General features: G+C 42.3%; 1 protein-coding gene across 1 annotated transcript; it reads right to left on the bottom strand.

The window, feature by feature from the left end:
• Positions 1-2,544: 2,544 nt before the first annotated feature.
• Positions 2,545-13,635, bottom strand: PARP2 (poly(ADP-ribose) polymerase 2). The gene is made up of 16 exons (XM_049899108.1): positions 13,525-13,635; positions 12,022-12,186; positions 11,453-11,523; positions 10,785-10,835; positions 8,570-8,666; positions 7,665-7,740; positions 6,966-7,068; positions 5,797-5,959; positions 5,432-5,570; positions 4,591-4,654; positions 4,375-4,509; positions 3,986-4,113; positions 3,697-3,796; positions 3,286-3,384; positions 2,922-3,046; positions 2,545-2,803 (listed from the first exon to the last, which is right to left on the bottom strand). The coding sequence occupies exons 1-16, from the start codon at positions 13,565-13,567 to the stop codon at positions 2,644-2,646; spliced, it is 1,719 nt and encodes a 572-aa protein (XP_049755065.1). The 5' UTR covers positions 13,568-13,635; the 3' UTR covers positions 2,545-2,643.
• Positions 13,636-19,275: the final 5,640 nt, after the last annotated feature.

The raw sequence follows: 19,275 nt of genomic DNA, 5'->3' as shown, positions 1-19,275 counted from the left end.
AGGATAAAGACATAAAGAATGGCCCCAGCTGCCAACACTTCTACGTTTTCTTGTGTGTCCCTTACAATGACTCAATTTTACCTTCCAGACTACCACATGTACCTTGTGACTAGAAGCCCCAGTTGGGGAAGTTGAAACTTATGATTTAGAATCCTACCCAGAAATCTTGCTGAGAACCATGGTATAGCATCATCCTAAAAGTTGCTGGTTTCAATTCTTCACCTCTTGTTCTCCTGACAGCCTGGGCCAAGGGCAGGAAGAAACTCTTAATTGTTTATCATTAATGCTCTGAAAATTCTACAAAATACTCCAGCTAAGGCTGGAGGGATGGGATAAAGTTAAGCGAAGGCTGATTTGCTGAATATACTCTGCCTTGTTGGCTAGGTTGGCGTAAAGGTTTATTTTTCAGTCTTTCGCATCTTGGAGATATACAAGAAGGTCATAATAGTTGCTGAGTGGAGATAGGAACAGACACTAGGTATAAAGACGTGCCCAAGGAAATTGAAGGGAAAAATGAATTTAAGTTTTATGCTAAACATCTTTTGGGCTCTTATCATTAAGCTGAATTTTGATTTCTCCCAGTGTCTGCTGGGATGAGTTCCAAAGTTATAGCTACTGGATTGTGGGGGCACAGGACATTCGAACAATCTGTTCTCCCACCTATCCACAAAAGCACCTTTTCATATACTACATTTCTGCCTATCCACATCAGTTTTCATATGTTGAACCAACTTAGCATTTCTGTGATAAATCCCACCTGGTCACGGTGTGTATTTTTATATGTTGATGGGTTAGTGTCTTGGTCATCTACTACTGCTATAACAGAAATACCATAAGTGGATGGCTTTAACAAAGAGAAATTTACTCTCTCACAGTCTAGTAGGTTACAAGTCCAAATTCAGGGTATCAGCTCTGGAGGAAGGTCCTTGTCCTCCATCTTCCCCTGGTTGAGGAGCTTCTCAGGCGCAGGGACCCCGTGTCCAAAGGACGCGCTCTGCTTTTGGTGCTGCTTTCTTGGTGGTATGAGGTCCCCAACTCTCTGCTTGCTTCCCTTTTATTTCTTGAGGTGCAGGCCATACCCCAGGGAAACTCCCTTTACATTGGATCAGGGATATGACCTGGTAAGGATGTTACAATCCCATCCTAATCCTTTTAACATAAAATTACAATCACAAAGTGGAGGACCACCACAGAATACTGGGAAATCATGGCCTAACCAAGTTGATAACACACATTTTTGGGGGACATAATTCAATCCATGACAGTTATGCTTCCTAGTGTTTTGTTGAGGAATTTTATATCTGTATGTATTAGGGACATTGTATAGTTTTCTTGTGATATCTTTATCTGATTTTGTTATCAGGGCAATACTGTCCTCATAGAATGAGTTGGGAAGCCTTTCCTTCTGTTTTTTTGGAGTGTGTGAAGCCTACTTTAGTTTTAATAGCAGTACAGAATTTCAGTGAGAGGATGTATCTACTAGGTTCCTTACTGACATTCCCTGTATAGCCGTGCTGCAGTGACACCTGTGAAGATATGCACGGACGTTCCCTGTATAGCCGTGCCGCAGTGACACCTGTGAAGACATGCACTGACGGTTCCCTGTATAGCCGTGCTGCTGTGACACCTGTGAAGATATGCACTGATGTTCCCTGTATAGCCGTGCCGCAGTGACACCTGTGAAGACATGCACTGACGTTCCCTATATAGCCGTGCTGCTGTGACACCTGTGAAGACATGCACTGACATTTCCTGTATAGCAGTGCCTCAGTGACACCTGTGAAGACATGCACTGACATTCCCTGTATAGCCGTGCTGCAGTGACACCTGTGAAGACATGCACTGACATTCCCTGTATAGCAGTGCCGCAGTGACACCTGTGAAGACATGCACACCTGTAACATCTAGGTCAAAGATAAACGTACATTTAAAATACGGACAGATATTGGTAATCTAGGCTAAGAAATTACAGGTGATTGTTTCCATTTAAATGTCCTTCACTGTTAATTAAGGAAGTGTGTTGTGTGTGTTTGAAAATAATCAGGAAGTCTCTGGATCTGATGTGGGCTTATATTACTTCTTAGATGGGCAGGTTAACAGTAAACTCATCCACTTCTCTGCTTTCCTCCCCAAGACGCATTTAGGCTTAGTGACAGTCCTCCAAAGCTGCCTCAATTTCCGGACTTCTTCTAAGTCTTAGGATGTTAAATGGTGGGAGACTTGGTCTACAGTTGGTAAATGGGGAAAAATCAAGTGAGATTTGGATGGGGGAAAAAGGGATGATTCAGCCTTTGCTGCCTCTACCCTTCCCGCAATAATACCAAACAAACTTCCAGTCTGCAGACAAACTGAATACAATGGGGGAAAGCATTAGCCCCCGTCATTATCCCTCAATGCGCAGAGGCTGTTCTGCTGGGAAGAAGCAGTATTGGGAGTAACTAGCTGTGGGACCCACAGCAATGTGTACTTTCTCTCCTGGAGATTAAGAGACACTAATATCAGAAGAAATACGTGCTTGGAAAAGCAAAGCCCAAGGGAGCCAGTGGTAGATATGTACAGTTTTATTACATAAAATATCAGAAAATTCAACATGGCCTATTTCCTTGATTGAAGATCATATAGTCTCTGGTTTATTCAATATATTCACCAGAGCTGCAGGAAATTAAATTGAACCTTCAGAAGGTATCGCATACGGACCTGGTTGGGGTTATAGACGATGAATTCGTTGTAGTTGAGGGTATAACCCTCTGGATTCAGAACTCCGGTGTCACCAGCTGGTCCTAAGGGCACTGTACTTCCATTCCTGTCAAATAGAAAAAGGTATGTGAACAGCAGCCTCTTGGTGCAGAAGTTGGAATGGAGGAAGGAGAGAACCTTATCTGGCCAAGAGTCATCTGGGCCTCCTAGCTCTGAGTACTTACAGGGTGATGAAGTGTGAAGGACTGGGAGCCATCTTGCCCAGCCCCTTGGTGCTGTGTTTGCCCTGAAGTAATCCTTCTGCCTCAGGATTGGCCCCCAGTAGCTCATTACACTGACCCAGAGCTACCTGCAAAGCAAAAGATCTTTGAATGCCCATGTCCTCCTGAGGATTAGATGGCTCTAAAGCCAAGAGAAAAGCCCACCAGCAGTTTCTTCCCCAGCTCCTGCAGAAGAGTGCTTTGCAATGGGAATTGCACTTGGCTCCCCTATCAAGTTCTCCCCTCTTGGTTCTGGGGTCCAATATTTCTCTTTGGAAAAACAGGAACGAATAGTAAACTAGAGATCACAGATGTGTTCCTGCCTCACCTCTGATAAGAGCAGCAGTCCTGTGTCCTTTAGGCGGGAGGCAAAGCAGTAATTGGCACTCTTGGAAGACATGTCGGCAAAGTAGATTCCTTTTCCAAACTGCATTATACAAATAAACATCAAGATCAACAGCTTAACCTGTTGTGTTAGAAGGAAGGCTCATACCACTGACCCTGTGTCCATTCTCGTAAACACAAATTCCCCCCAAAACCCTGCTGCAGAGAGGGTAGAACCATCTGTCAATCTCTGCTTCTGAGGAAAGGAGGGATATCTTTAAAAAATTAAAGAAAAAGGGACATAGTAAGAAATGGCAGTGTTATCAGTGAGCTGGTTTAATTCTTGGAAAGGAGCACTACCTAATTACTATATCCTTTTCCCTGTGCCTCCTTCCCTGGTTCAGTTTCTACTCACCATGTAACCTGTGATGGGAGCCTCAGCTGGGGCAATTCGAAGCCCATGGCTCAGGATTCCTACCCAGTTACTCAGCCTGGAGCCATGCCAGAGCAGCATCCTAAGGAAAAGCTGTTATTGTCAACCTGTACCCTCTGTTGCTCTCCTGCAAACAAAGGCCATGAGCATGAAAAAGCCAACAGCTGCCTCTGTCACCCTCCTCCATAATTCCCACAACTGCACTTCAGGCAAGGCCTAGAGAGTAGTAAAGATGGGGAATGTCTTTCCAAACCCAGAGCCAGACTCAGACCTGTTAGGAAGGTCCTCCCTGAAGGCTGCTTTCTCACCCTCCTTCTCTACTTCAAAAACATCCAGCAGGGTCATGGTGTAGTCAGTGTGTGTGGGAGCATGGGTAGACTGTAGATACTGGGAAATCACCTGTGAAAAAGGATGAAAGGAATGGCTGCTGTGGACTCCGAAAGAGACCAGGCTGAGCTGAAGAACATCATGGCTTCTGGTATAACTTGGCAGAGCTTTCTGTTCCCGAAAGGTCTCACAGGGCAGTTAGAGTTCTAGAACCCAGATTCCTAGTAAATAAAAATTGTCCTTTCGATAGTTGGCTCTTAACCAGAAGTAGAGAACAGCGGAGTGGGGGAGAGTGGATCTACAGACGTGAAAAGAAATGATCATTTTTCTTACTTTGAACTCATAACTCGCATGGTCTAGAGGGCGCAAGGCACAATGTAGGTTTCTATAGTGTTGGTCCAATGGGTGTTCTGGGCTTTGCAGCTCTGTTTTCACCAGCTTAATGGCAATTTCAATGTCTCCCAATGCCTGATGAGATGAGATATGCAATCAATGTGGGAGGAACCTAGGTCGAGAGATTTAATATCTCCCAATCCACACGTATCTCACCTCTAATAGCTGGACTTTTTCCGACAGTTCTTTCTCTGTTCGGATTAGTGGAGGGGTACGGAGTCTAAGGACAGAGATATAACCCATGAGCTCTTAGATGTGTGGCCAAAGGGCACATAACTAAAAACAAGAGACTAAGAATAGGTCCTTTGGAAAATAGGTATGAGAAACTGGGGTTTTCATTTGAAAGAGAGATCTGTAGAGACTTGAACTCCCAAATATATAAAAGGATATTATGTATATACTCTGAGATAATACAAACTATACAGATTTTGACATTTGGGACTACGATAGAAATTTTTATTGGATCCTTTTTTAATAAGGTATATTGATATCAATAAGGAACAGTTTGGATATAGTCCTGTCTAGAAGCAGAGGTAGACCTGAGACCACTCATAAAGTCGTAAGGTTTTAAAAAAAAATAAGGAATAGAAACTAGCATTATGATCAAAAAACATAAAAATGTGTTTCATGTGCCTGTACCATTTGAGTTCACAGAAATGGTGTTAATGTGGTTATAGTTACCTTAAGGAAAAAGAAAAAGGGGGCGATACGCTTGAAGGTATTTTACTTGGTGGCTGGATACTAGACTTAATCTCTCTTGAGTCAGTAACTTCCACTTGGTCAGGCCAGGTGATTGCCTCCTGTATTTGTTACAGCTAACAAATAATTTATAGATAGCCATTAAATAGGCTATCTATAAATTATTTTGGTTCTATATCTATTCAAGACAATAATTTCCTTAGGAATGTAAAATTTAAAAGATTATAGCTACTGCTAGTTGATTTAGGGGATAAGAAGGGGTAGGAGAACAAGCTGATTTAATAGCACAGGGCCTTACCCAAAGTCATGTGGGATTCTGGTATAGAATTCGTTGCATGCTTCCGTGAGAGCTCGTCCGAGCCGGCCAGCCCGAATACAATCCTCAATCTTCTTAAGAGACTGGTAACCTGCCTTGATTTGTGCTACTGTCAGCTTTCCTGTGGGCCCAGCCAGAGATCAGACTTCACAAATAGGATCCCAGCTTGTAAACTGCACTTACGTCCCTGCTCGACAAAAGACTTTGAAAATAGACCCTCCCCCTTCCACAACCTTTCACCTCAAATCCCTTTTCCTCAGTCAGTACAACCATAACGGTGATGGAATACCCATTAAAGGAACTAGGAAATATGAAGAGAGAATGTAGGGCCGAATCTGAAGTCCTACCAAGTGGGGCTTTCTTGGTGTCATACTTCATCTCAACCATCATCTCTTCCATGGCCTGGACATTACAAATCAGCTTTATCAGCTCTTGTACCCGAAGATCTAGCTTCGACTCTGGTTTCAAGGGGGATTTAAGAGATTCCTCTTCTTTTGTTTCCTCTTCACCCTATTGCAAAAAAATCGTAACATCTGAAAGGATCGATTTTAAGTTCCTCGTTAGGACCGGCTCTATAATATCCCTGGCAGATGATCATCAGTTGGCTTCTATTTGAACACAGGAACTTCCATTATTAACATGCTTGGAGTCACTCAGTGTGACTTCCACTTTCTAGGCCTAATTCTGCTTCCTACAGTTAAAAACTCACAACATCGTCTAAAAATGTCCTCCTAGGGGACAGGAAAGTTGATAATGGGGAACGCAAGGTTGAGAAGGGGAGTGTTGGCACATCACGGGATTGGCAACCCATGTCACAAAACAATATGTGCATTAATTGTCTAATGAGAAACTAATCTGCTCTGTAAACCATCATCTAAAGCACAGTAAGAAAAAAGAAAAAAAATGCTCTCCTCATATTATAGTCCTCTAAGTATTTAAAGATAGCTTTTTTATTGTTTCTCAAATCTTCTCAACTGAAAAAGACTAAAATTTCTCCATTTTTTTCAGATATGTGACAGTTTTTAAGGCCGTTGTCACCTACCTGGTTGCATCTCAGTTTGTCAAAATTAACTTTTTTTGCTATGACATATAACCAGAAGTGAAGACAACTTTAAATACAGTTTTATTAGTTTGACTATTTATTATTCCTTTTGATCCATGGAGCACAGTTTACTCTGACACACTTGGGGTCACCCAAAATTGACTTGACAGCAACTGTTTTTTTTCTTTCCTTTGATCCATAACATTAAACTTCTGGAAACAGGACCTAATATTTTGTAAGAACCTTAGTAAACAACAGAGACTCGAAACCCACATTCTATCATTCTTACAGCCCCTTCAAGATTACAAAGATCAGTGAGTTACTCCTGAAGGAATTGTTATCTTTTCTTAGGTAAGAAACAGCAGTGACTCGAACTATCCTGGCCTGTTGCAGTTAGGACCTGATCTATGCCATTCTGCTAGACTTCACTCTGGTTAAGAGGTGACAGCTTTTCTCCCAAGAGTCAGAGTTCACCTGTGTGTTGGTAGCGTAGTCCATCTGTAGCATATCATATTTTCCAGGTACCTTCTCAAACTTTTCACGATCCTCCCAATTATTTTTCGTTTTGTCAAGGAATCTATAGGGTCCAAAATGGTAAGAAAACCTTATAAATCAAGGACTAATGCTGGGATGAGTTCACAACTTGTGTTTCCTTAGACAGGACCCCTCCAAAATTTTTATTTCCCACAACAGAGTTCCTTTAAGCATCAGCTTTCCAAAAATCCTACATTCTAAATCAGGGCAGTGAATGGACAGAAAGCTCGGGAGACAAAGGGATCAAAAAATGAGAAAAAAGGACCGTGGGCTTAGCAAAGGCATAAAAACAGCATAAAAATCATTGAGAGTTAAGACAAAAGATCCTTATCCAGTCCCCTTCTCTGAAAGAAGCATGCTTTCAGAGTCTCCAGAAGGTTCTTCATCCATATCGTAGCAACAGGATTTTTTTTAACTCTAACTGGATAGTCTCCACCCCATAATGGTCTCCACTTTTCCGAAACTTCCTGAATTTCTTAGTCTTAAGGTTCTAGGTTGATCTAAGAATTCAGTTTGGTGTTCCAGTCAAAGGACGAGTAGAAAGACACATTTAGGCCAAATCACATTTATTGTAAAATTTTTAATCTTAGGAGATATATCCACAAAGGGTGTTTTTTGTACTCATTACTTAGCACTCACTTTTTCTGAAAGATTTCCTTGGCCTTGGTGAGGTCCCCTGAACAAGCCACCAAGCTGTGCTGCCCTGTTTTCCCAACTGCAAAGTAAATGACACACATAAGATGGTCCTGTTTCCTTCAACCTATGAAGAGTTCCCTTATAGTAACAAGACAGCTCTCTACAGTCTTTTTTTTTTTTCTTTCTCCATATCAAAATCACATTTTATTGATTTGTCAGTGAAGATATGATATGTGCAAATATTGAAAGAATTCTCTAATCAAGGGGGCTGAGAAGCATGGTTTCAAACCTGGCTGTCCTTTCCTCATTAAATATACGTGCTGCTGCACACCCGGACCACTTGCTGAGTGTCCAGATTGCTGCAGATCAGTTTTCTCTGCAACAAAATGCAGTTGTTTCTGTAACTCTCCAAGCCTCTGAAGTCAGTATTTGTCTTCCACAAACCTTTCACTATACCACACAGTACACCTGCAAATCTTAGGTGTCACTATGCTATAGTAAGGACTTTTTTATTTAAATAAGCAAAATTTGGACTCTCTAAGGCCTTGCTGCTTAGTATCTGACAAATGGGGAGGAAAGGGAGAAGGGAACGGTGAAAGGGCTTAGGGAACTGATCATGTTGATACAAGTTATGTGCGAACTGTTGTATCTTTGAACAACGCTCGCAGATCAGTCACAGGAGAGTTCTCAGTTTCCGTGGGCTGCTCTTAGCTTTTTCCATGGGAGCTTCCTAATGAGGACGCTCGTCACTTCCTAGTTTCTAGAAGCCCAACTTGATTTCTAAGTCCCTTGCAGACTTTAGAATCACCATTTAACTTATTTAAACCCGGAGGATCCTTTGGCCACTTACTAAGCTGTTTTTGGTTTTCTGAATGACAACTTATAAAATCCATAATAAAAGTCATTACCTCGGCCCCATCTCATCCAAACACTGAAGTTTCTCTGGGCATCATCTTCTAACAACTGAATCAGATAGTACTTGTTGTTGTTGAACTGGAGATTGGTCTATGATGAGTGGGAGAAATAAACTATATACATAAAGGAGATAGGTATGCAAATGGAGTCACATATACTAGTGACTCCTCCCTGGTCAGAGGAACTAGTAGTTTCCATAAGGAAAAGGACAGCATGGGCAAGAATATTAGGTTTCCTATAAGAGTAAGGATATAAGAAAGGTATCAAAACCACCAAACCCAAACCCGTTGCCGTTGAGTCGATTCTGACTCATGGCAACCCTGTCGGACAGAGCAGACAATGTTCCAAAGGGTTTCCATCCAAGGCTGGAATCTCTACCGGGAAACCCTGGTGGCGTAGTGGTTAAATGCTATGGCTGTTAACCAAAAGGTTGGCAGTCTGAATCCGCCAGGTGCTCCTTGGAAACTCTATGGGGCAGCTCTACCCTGTCCTATAGGGTCACTATGAGTCAGAATTGACTTGATGGCACTGGGTTTGGTTTTTTTTTTTAAATCTTTACTGGAGCAGTCTGCCACGTCTTTCTCCCTCAGAGCGGCTACTGGGTTTGAACCACTGACCTTTGGGTTGGCACCCAAGTGCTTAACCACTGTACCACCAGGGCTCCTTAAGGAGGAAATAACCAAAAAAATACCCACTGCCATTGAGTTGATTCCGACTCACAGCGACCCTGTAGGACAGAGTAGAACTGCCCCATAGACTTTCCAAGGACAGCCTGGGGGATTCGAACTGTTGACTCTTGGTTAGCAGCCGTGGCTCTTAACCACTACGCCACCAGGGTCTCCAAATGAACAAATAGGGTTTACATATTAGGCTTCGAATTTCTAGGAATTAAAGTGGGAGCCAGTAAGCTTCCTAAAACCCTCTACCCAACCTCATCCTGTTTTTTTTTTTCCCTGCCTCAGCTTCTTCCATTAATATTCCCTAGGCCACTTGAATTTTCTAGTTTCCAATTCATTTCCAATGATCATTTCCTAAACGAAAACAATTATTATGTTTTAATAATTATTATGCCCCAAAGGTCTATAATAATTATACTTTTCTTTGGAAGACTTACTCTTTGATAGTTTTAATTACAGCTTTGGTTTGTTAGCTGTAGCAATTTAACAATGAGCTGAGGGCAGGACAATATTAGAAGGGGACAAAGGCCAGGCAGGAACCACTGACACATCTATCCCAAATCTAACCTGACCTTACTTGGAGACAATCAGAGCGAATGTGACTATTGTCTAAAAGGAGGTACCAAGTAAGTAACTAGAACTCAAAGTGAAGCAAGGGAAAAGTCCAGGATACAGCATCAAAAAAAAAAAAAAAAAAAAACCCACTGCTGTCAAGTGGTTCTGACTCATAGTGACCCTATAGGACAGGGTAGTTGTCCCATAAAGTTTCCAGAGAGCACCTGGTAGATTTGAACTGCTGACCTTTTGGTTAGCAGCCATAAGCTCTTAACCATTACGCCACCAGGGTTTCTGGATAAGGCACAGCCCTGGTTACTTAGGCATACTACTTTAGTAAATATGCTGCCATTTCCTACCTCTACCTTTGGCGTGCTCACATTATAATAGTCATAGGATTTTAGAACAAAAAAAGGCCTTAAGATCTTTTCTGTCTGCTCATGATATTTTAAGTGGAAGAAATAGTAACTAAGGAACACTAGGAAATTGTTAAAATTGTATATGTTGAATCAATAAAATATGGAAAGACATCCAGGAAATACAGCAATGAGAGCAAATGTATTATCTATTCGAAACAAATGAAATAAAGAGAAAAAGATTAGTTAAAAAGAAATAAATTTAACTACATAAAAATTTGAAACTAACATGGGCAAAAGGCACAGATTTGGAAAACATATTTGCAATTTATTTAACAAACAGCTATTCTCCATGTTAGATAAAGTTCCTTAGAACTAGTAAGAAAAAGGTGCAAAAGGATATAGATAAGAGTTCTAAAGACATGAAATTTGCAAAAAAGATCTGCTTCTCATGGGGGACTCCACTAGCAGGTCGAGTGTTCTAGGGCTGCGTATGGGAGAATACTAACCACCAGTGGCTAATGTAAGGAATTTCAGAATTAAAGATCTGGGCATTGGGACTCTGTCATCAATAATTATCAAAAAGCAATTCCCATAAACAGAATGGCTCCTCTCCTTACCTGATTCAACATAACATCGTAGACATCATTCCCTTCACAATATACATGGGCCTACAGAGAAAAAAATGACATTCGTATAGTCTCAGCCCTGAGCAGGTCCTAAATGAGGCTCTGAATTTTCTTATGCCTCAAAGTGTCACTCTTCAGAACCACCAATACCTATCCGTACTACCCTCCAGAGAAGCAAATGCAAACATACTTTCCTGGACACATAGCCCGTTACTCTAATGAGAACATTCTGCCTTTTTCTAATTATGAAACACAAATGATTCTAACTCAGTTAAAGGAAGCCTGCTCCAGAGGCAGCCTTTCTTCTGTATTCTTCAAATCTTTTTCTCTTTCCTCAGTAACACACGCCATTCCAGGGCACAATCTTTCGTTAGAACAAAGAGAACGGTTCTCCCTTAATAACGATATAATTTTCTGATTGAGAAAGAGAGAATGAGTGTGGAAGGTTGATAACAACCCAATTCATAAACCACATTAAAAACACTCTGATTATTACCACTCCCATTCCCCAGACCCTGGAGAAAATAAACCATTAGCAATATCTTGTAGAGGATTCCTAAAATGAATATCAGCAATGTCCCAGATAGGATTCCCAGTAACCAAACCACACTGCTCTCTGAGGAATCAATGGACTGAGGATTAGCTCTAGAGTCTCTCACCTTCCCCACTTTGACTGTGCACTCTGGGTCTACAGGAGCTTTGCCTTTTAACAGTAAAGTCTTCACAGATTCTGAGGAAACACAGATACGTACTATCGTTACTCGTACAAGAGTCAAATGTAGCTGTCATGGTTAGATGGGCGCAAACAGTTGCCAATGAGTTGATTCCTACTCATGGCGACCCCATGTGTGTCAGAGTAGAATTGTTCTCCATAGAGTTTTCAATGGCTGATGTTTCAGAAGTAGATCGCCAGGCCCTTCTTCTGAGGTACCTCTCTGGGTGGACTCAAACCGCCAGCCTTTTGGTTAGCAGCTGGGCACATTAAACATCTGTACTACCCAGAGACTCCTGGTTAGATGGAAATCTGTCATAATTAACTGTGCCCTTCCCAAGCAATCCTGATCTTCTGCCTAGTATCAATCCATCTCGAATAAATGAAAACTAAATTGGAGAAATTAATTATTTCAAAGAAGGAAGAAATAAGAGTTGAAAGAACTACATCTGCTCTCCTCCCCCAGAAAACCTCTTGCTGGTCCATGTCCTCCCTGGCCTACACCATGAAGCTGACCTTGCTTGTCTTCTGTCTTGTCATAATTTTCAGCCTTGCCTTCAGCCACAGGTTCCTTTTTCACCCCCTGATTATGGCATCTTCGAGTTTTCTTTGCAGGAAGGGAGTCTTCTGTAGCTGTGTTGCCATTATTAACTCTCTTAGTTTCATTTAATGCTACAGAAGCTAAGGACAAGAACAGGTAAAGAAGCAAAAGAATAAGAACACGTTGAATATGATTCTACTTTCAAAAAACATAATCTTTAAAGAAGTGATTTAAGTGGCTTTTGTAAAAGTTATGGAAGAAATAACAACTGCCACACCCCTGTTCTTGGTAACACAGTCTAAGTAAACACTCCCTAAGAAATGAAGTGAAATAAAAAGGAGCCCCAGGGTTTTTATGAGTTCACCATCCCATGACTTTAAATATGGAAACAATTTTCACCTTTGCAGTCCTAGACCTATCTCCTTGACCCAACCCAATGTTACACTGTCAGTATGGCTCATGATTTATTTTGCACCAGAGGCTGCTTATTTCTTCTGTATACTCCTCCCCCAGTGACAACTAAATAGCTATCCTCCTAGTACCTGAGGCAATATGCCATAACAGGAAATTGACCCTAGAGTTTTCTGGCTGGCTTAGAGCCCAGGTCTGCCTTTTCTGGCTGTAGAACTCTGGACAAGTTATTTAATCTCTTTTCACCTCAGTTGCCCCAACTGTAAAATCCTGAGGATGATAACAGTAAAACCAAAAACCAAACCTGTTGCGGTCAAGTTGATTCCAACTCATAGTGACCCTACAGGACAGAGTAGAACTGCCCCACAGAGTTTCGGAGGAGCGTCTGATGGATTCGAACTGCCAACCCTGTGGTTAAGAAACCACAAGGCCACAAGAGTTTCCATGATAACAATAATACCTCATTTATAGAGTGGACCTATCCATTAAAGAACATGGTACACAGAGTACTATATCTCACCAATTCTAAGAGTTACATCATATCATCTCTGAAAGCAGCATGCATCTTACAATACATGACATATTTACAGTGAATCATAGTTCAACTGGAAGAGTTTTTTCTTCCTTTGTTGTTGTTAGGTGCCCTGGAGTCCGTTCCGACTCAGAGCGACACTCTACGTAAAACAGAATGTAACATTTCTGGGGTCTGCCCCATTCTCGTAATCGCTGTGCTTGCGCCCATTGTTGCAGCCAGTGTGTCAATCCATCTGGTTGAGGGTCTTCCTCTTTTTTAAATTGATGACATTAGGTACTTAGTGCTTGGCACACAGCAGGCACTCTGTTAGTTGTTACAGGCACTCTGTTAGTTGTTACAGGCCCACAAGACCTTACCTACATTTCTGTAATTCAAAAAAAGCTGAAACCCGAAAACTAATTCGGTAGTCAACGAAGTGCGGGTCAGGGGGTGCTGGAAGGGGTAGGGTCCAAAGCAGTAAACACCTTTCCTTTTCCCATTTCCGTCCCCCTACCCGCTCCCTCACTGCGTCGCCCAACACAGAGCTCCGAACCTCGCGCGCGGCCGCGGACCGTCCCCCGCCGCCGAGCCGCCATGGAGCCAGAACACTGACGTCACCAAGCGGTTCTCTGGAATCGCCTGCCTGGTCACAGAGCGGGAACACGCAGCGCGCGTGCGCCCTAGCGAGAAGATGACCACGCGGACGGGGAGGCTGGCCTCCTAGAAGGCTCATGTATTTGCATGTTGCTATGTATTGTGGGACATCGCCCTAACTGTGAAATGTCTACAGTTCTGAGAGTCTTATAAATCCTGACGAAGTTGCTTCTATCCCATAGGGCGGAGGGAAGCTCATCGGTGGGGCCACGACCTGAGTGCGTTTGTCACTCGACAGTTTGTCCCTTGGGAAGGTCTGAGACTAGGGCCAGAGGCGGCCCTAACAGGGCCCTCCCTGAGTTCCGGGGAGGTGAGTTCCCAGAGAACGGGGCTCCGCGCGCGGGTAGACTAGGCAGAAGAAGCCGTGGACTCCACCCTCGGGGTGGGCCCGGCGGATGCCTCCTTCGCCGGAGCTTGGAACAGACTCACGGCCAGCGAAGTGAGTTCAATGGCTGAGGTGAGGTACCCCGAGTGGGGGCCTTATAACCCAATTCAGACTACTCTCCCCCGTCCTGTGTCATTTTGCTTAAGGTTTGTTGTTAATCTTCAATAAAAAGAGAGGCAGTCATAGGCATTCTTTTTGATAGAATAGGATGTAGAGTTATAGAGAAACGAGTGTTGGTGGTTTGGGAAGAGTTGAATTTGACTTGGGAGGAAGACAACACTGAAGCACTTTCTCTCTGGAGAGAAACTACAAAAACTGTAGGGAATTTCTGAAGAGGAGACAGACTTGGTCATCAGGAACATATTTGGTGACAGTAAATCCAGAGAGCACAAGGGAGATTTTTTTCAGGGGTTCTGCAATGTTTGGGTGCATAAGAATCATGGAAAGTGGGGCAACGCACTTAACAGGCTATTCTTGGACCCCAACCCAAGACCCTCTACAAGACCCCCTGAATTAGAGTCTCTGGGGTGAAGGTGGGGGGATCAGAACTCTGCATTTTTTTTTTTTTTTCTGTCATTGGGGCACACTTTTCAGCATTTTTTTTTTTTTTTTAATTGAGTCGAAATCGACTTGATGGCACTGGGTTTGGTTTGGTTTTTTGGTAGGTGAAAGTTTACAAATCAAGTCAGTCTCTCGTACAAAAATTTATATACACCTTGCTGTATATTCCTAATTGCTCTCCCCCTAATGAGACAGCACACTCCTTCCCTCCACTCTCTCTTTTCTTGTCCATTCGGCCAGCTTCTGACCCCTTCTGCCCTCTCATCTCCTCTCCAGACAGAAGATGCCAACATAGTCTCATGTGTCTACTTGATCCAAGAAGCAAATTCTTCCCTGGTATCATTTTCTATCCCACTGTCCAGTCCAATCCTTGTCTGAAGGGTTGGCTTTGGGAATGGTTCCTGTCTTCGGCTAACAGAAGGTCTGGGGACCATGACCTCTGGGGTCCTTCTAGTTTCAGTCAGACCATTAAGTCTGGTCTTTTTAGGAGAATTTGGGGTCTGTCTCCTACTGCTCTCCTGCTCCCTCAGGTGTTCTCTGTTGTGTTCCCTGTCAGGGCAGTCACCGGTTGTGGCTAGGCACCATCTAGTTCTTCTGGTCTCAGGCTGATGTAGTCTCTGGTTCATGTGGTCCTTTCTGTCTCTTGGGCTCATAATTACCTTGTCTCTTTGGTATTCTTCATTCTTCTTTGCTCCACGTGGGTTGGGACCAATTGATGCATCTTAGATGGCCTCTTGCTAGTGTTTAAGACCCCAGACGCCACTCTCCAAAGTGGGATGCAGAATGTTTTCTTAATAGATTTTATTGTGCCAATTGACTTAGATGTCCCCCAAAACCATGGTCCCCAAACCCTTGCCCCCTGCTACACTGGCCTTTGAAGCGTTCGGTTGTTCAGTTTATTCAGGAAACTTCTTTGCTTTTGGTTTAGTCCAGTTGTGCTGACCTCTCCTGCACAGTTTGTTGTCTTTCCCTTCACCTAAAATATTTCTTATCTACTATCTAGTTAGTGAATACCCCTCTCTCACCCTCCCTCCCCCATCTTGTGACCATCAAAGAATATTTTCTTCTCTGTTTAAACTGTTTCTTGAGTTCTTATAATAGTGGTCTTATACAATATTTGTCCTTTTGCAACTGAGTAATTTCACTCAGCATAATGCCTTCCAGATTCCTTCATGTTATGAAATGTTTCACAGATCTGTCACTGTTCTTTATAGATGCATAGTATTCTATTGTGTGAATATACCATAATTTATTTATCCATTCATCTGTTGATGGGCACCTTGGTTGCTTCCATCTTTTCACTATTGTAAACAGTGCTGCAGTGAACATGGGTGTACATATATCTCTTCATGTAAAGGCTCTTATTTCTCTAGGATATATTCCAAGGAATGGGATTGCTGGATTGTATGGTAGTTCTATTTCTAGCTTTTTAAGGAAGTGCCAAATCGATTTCCAAAGTGGTTGTACCATTTTACATTCGCACCAGCAGTGTATAAGTGTTCCAGTCTCTCTACAACCTCTCCAACATTTATTATTTTGTGTTTTTTGGATTAATGCCAGCCTTGTTGGAGTGAGATGGAATCTCATTGCAGTTTTGATTTGCATTTCTCTAATGGCTAATGATCGTGAGCATTTCCTCATGTATCTGTTAGCTACCTGAATGTCATCTTTAGTGAAGTGCCTGTTCATATATTTTGCCCATTTTTTAATTGGGTTGTTTGTCTTTTTGTAGTTGAGTTTTTGCAGTATCATGTAGATTTTAGAGATCAGGCGCTGATCGGAAATGTCATAGCTAAAAACTTTTAGAACTCTGCATTTTTAACAGGCACACCAGGTAACTCTGTCTCAGAAACGTGGAGGAAATGAGGACTTTGTTATCTATATTCAAGACCTTCTAAATTGTTAATTGCTGTGGAGTTGATTGTGACTTGTGGTGACCCCATGTGTTTGGGAGTAGAACTGCAGTCCACGGGGTTTTCAAGGCTGTGACCTTTCAGTAGCAGATCTCCAGCCCTGTCTTCCAGGCCAGTCTTCTCAGGCACCTCTGGGTAGGTTCAAACGACCAACCTTTTGACTAGTAGCCCAGTGCTTAATTGTTTGGACCTCCCAGGGATACCACCTTCTAAATTAGATGTTGTCAAATAAAATCCAGCACTGTATTAAAACACTGTACCCATTGCCTTTGAGTCATGCCAACTTATAGCACCCCTACAGGACAGAGTGGAGTGCCTGGTGGATTCGAACTGCTGGCCTTTTGGTTAGCAGTCATTGCTCTTAACCACTATGCCACCAGGATTTCCCATATTAAAATGATGCCATATACACAAGGAGATTTTGCTGCAACTATGGAAAGATGGTTCAAAATTAGGAAATTCATTACTTCAACAAGTTATTGGACACCTTTGCCAGGTGCTGGGGATGTAATAACCCATTGCTGTCCTGTCAATTCTGACTCATATAGTTTAACCAAATGGTACAGTTCGTGTCTTCCTGGAGCTTATAGTCTAGTTGGGGGCAGACATTAATTTTAGTAATCACACAAACAAATGTGAAAGTGCTGCTGTAACAAGTGCCACTAAGGGGAAGTATGCAGTGCTAAGGGAAGTTCTAATAGGGGAGCAGACCGTTGGATCAAGGAGATGGGGGAACTCTTCATTCAGTAAATGACATGAGCTCTATCAGAAGAATCAGTGGTGAAGAGGTGATAGGCAGGGTGACTACAGGTTTGAGAGCAATGGGGATTGTGGTGTGAGTTGAAGCTGGAGGGGCAGCCAAGGACTCACAGCAAGTTGGACCTTCAGGCCAAGGCAAGGAGTTTCGCTTTGGTCTAATATGGATGTTCTAACTACAGATGGATCGAGGACTAACTTCAAAAATAAAACTCAAAAACCCTTGAGGAGGAAGTGCAGATAAATATCTTTTAGATCTTGAGGTTAGGGAAAGGTTTTCTTAAGATGCAAAAATCATTGACTATAAGAGGAAATATTGATAACTTGATTTTATTAAAATTAAGAACCTTTGTTCGTCAAAAGGTACAAACTTAAGAGAGAAGAAAACAAAATTCTCATTATTTGCATGTGACTTAATCGTAAATATGAAAAATCCAGAAGAAACTACAATAAATTTGTAAACTTAATAGGAGAGCTTAGCATATATATATCCCTGGTAGCACAATAGTTAAGTGCTTGGCTGCTAATCGAAAGTACAGGATGGAGGTTATGTGGTGATCTGTTCTCGTCAAGATTACAGCCTAAGAAACCCTATGGGGCAGTTCTGCTGTGCCATATGTAGGGTCTGTATTAGTTGGAATCAACTTAACGGCACACAATGTGTGTATATATGTATATATAGACACACATATATACACCCATATATACGTGTATATACTGTATCTTTATAAAAGAGCCTCAAACAACTATAAGTAAAATTTTTAGGAAAAAAATCATTTATATTAACATCAAAGCATATCAAGAACTTGGCAATAAATCTGACAAAATGTAAGCACTCAATAAATGTTGTTGTTGTGTGCCGTTGAGTCGATTCTGACTCACAGCAACCCAATAGAACAAAGTGGAACTGCCCCATAGGGTTTCCTAGGCTGTAATCTTTATTGGGAGCAGATGGCCAGGTAACTGCCAACTTTTCCTTTAGCAGCCAAGCACTTAACCATTGCGCCACCAGGGCTCCTCAATAAAAGTTGGATTGCATTATATTAGTTAATCTGTTTCAGTGTTAGTTCAAAGTGGGCTGCATCTGACTTAATTATGGCATAAAATAAGTTAGATTAGATCTAAAAGTTATCAATTTGGGGACAGGAAAATGTACAAAAATGGAGGGAAGTGTTATTTACCAAAGTCTTATGAGGGACAAGTCTGATACCTTTCACTTCCCCTGAATTGTCCAAAAATTCTTAGGCCTAGGGCTTAGACGAGGAGCCTGACTCCCACATCCATCCCAGCTGAGTCTGGTAAGTCCTCTACTGCTATGCTAGTAGTATAGCTACACTATCCCTTGGTGCTAAGATGGTTATCTCCCTCAAGTAGATCATTGCATAGGTCAACAAAGTTCTTTGAGGGCAGATGACCCCCTTGTTTTGTGCTAAGTGTGGCCAAAAATATTCCTCTCAGGGCTCCACATTTTTAATTTCACCTAATAGATGTTGAGTCAGCAGATTCAACATTGGTAACTCAATGGATCCAAGACCTAGATCTTTTCCTCATTCCCCTTTCCAGGAATCCATTTTAGAGGTTGGGCAGCTTTTCCTTTTCAACGTTAAAACACATAGGGTGTCATGAATTGAATTGTGTCCCCCCAAAATATGTGTCAACTTGGTTAGGCCATGATTCCCAGTGTTGTGTGGTTGTCCTCCATTTTGTGATTGTAATTTTATGTTAAAGAGGGTTAGGGTGAGATTGTCACATCCCTGATGCAATGTAGAGGGAGTTTCCCTGGGGTGTGGGCTGCACCACCTTTTATTTTACAAGAGATAAAAGGAAAGGGAAGCAAGCATAGAGGGGGGAACTCATACCACGTAGAAAGCAGTGCCAGGAGAAGAACGTGTCCTTTGGACCTGGGGTTCCTGCGCAGAGAAATTCCTAGCCCAGGGGAAGATTGATGACATGGGCCTTCCTCCAGAGTTGACAGAGAATGCCTTCCCCTGTAGCTGATGGCCTGAATTTGGACTTTTAGCCTACTAGACTGTGA

This window comes from Elephas maximus, chromosome 10, assembly GCF_024166365.1.
Source record: "Elephas maximus indicus isolate mEleMax1 chromosome 10, mEleMax1 primary haplotype, whole genome shotgun sequence".
In the NCBI taxonomy this organism is placed as follows: Eukaryota; Metazoa; Chordata; class Mammalia; order Proboscidea; family Elephantidae; genus Elephas; species Elephas maximus.
Note: the sequence above shows the minus strand (reverse complement) of the source record. Positions and strands in the feature narration are given on the sequence as shown.

Bases quoted from the DNA above. Each gene is read 5' to 3' on its own strand.
- PARP2 (XM_049899108.1), bottom strand. From the start codon at position 13,567: ATGGCGGCTCGGCGGCGGGGGACGGTCCGCGGCCGCGCGCGAG. The intron at 5,960-6,965 runs GTGAACTCTGAC...TTTTTGCAATAG, and splicing joins ACTACGCTACCAACACACAG to GGTGAAGAGGAAACAAAAGA. The intron at 3,047-3,285 runs GTGAGGCAGGAA...TTTGCTTTGCAG, and splicing joins GACTGCTGCTCTTATCAGAG to GTAGCTCTGGGTCAGTGTAA.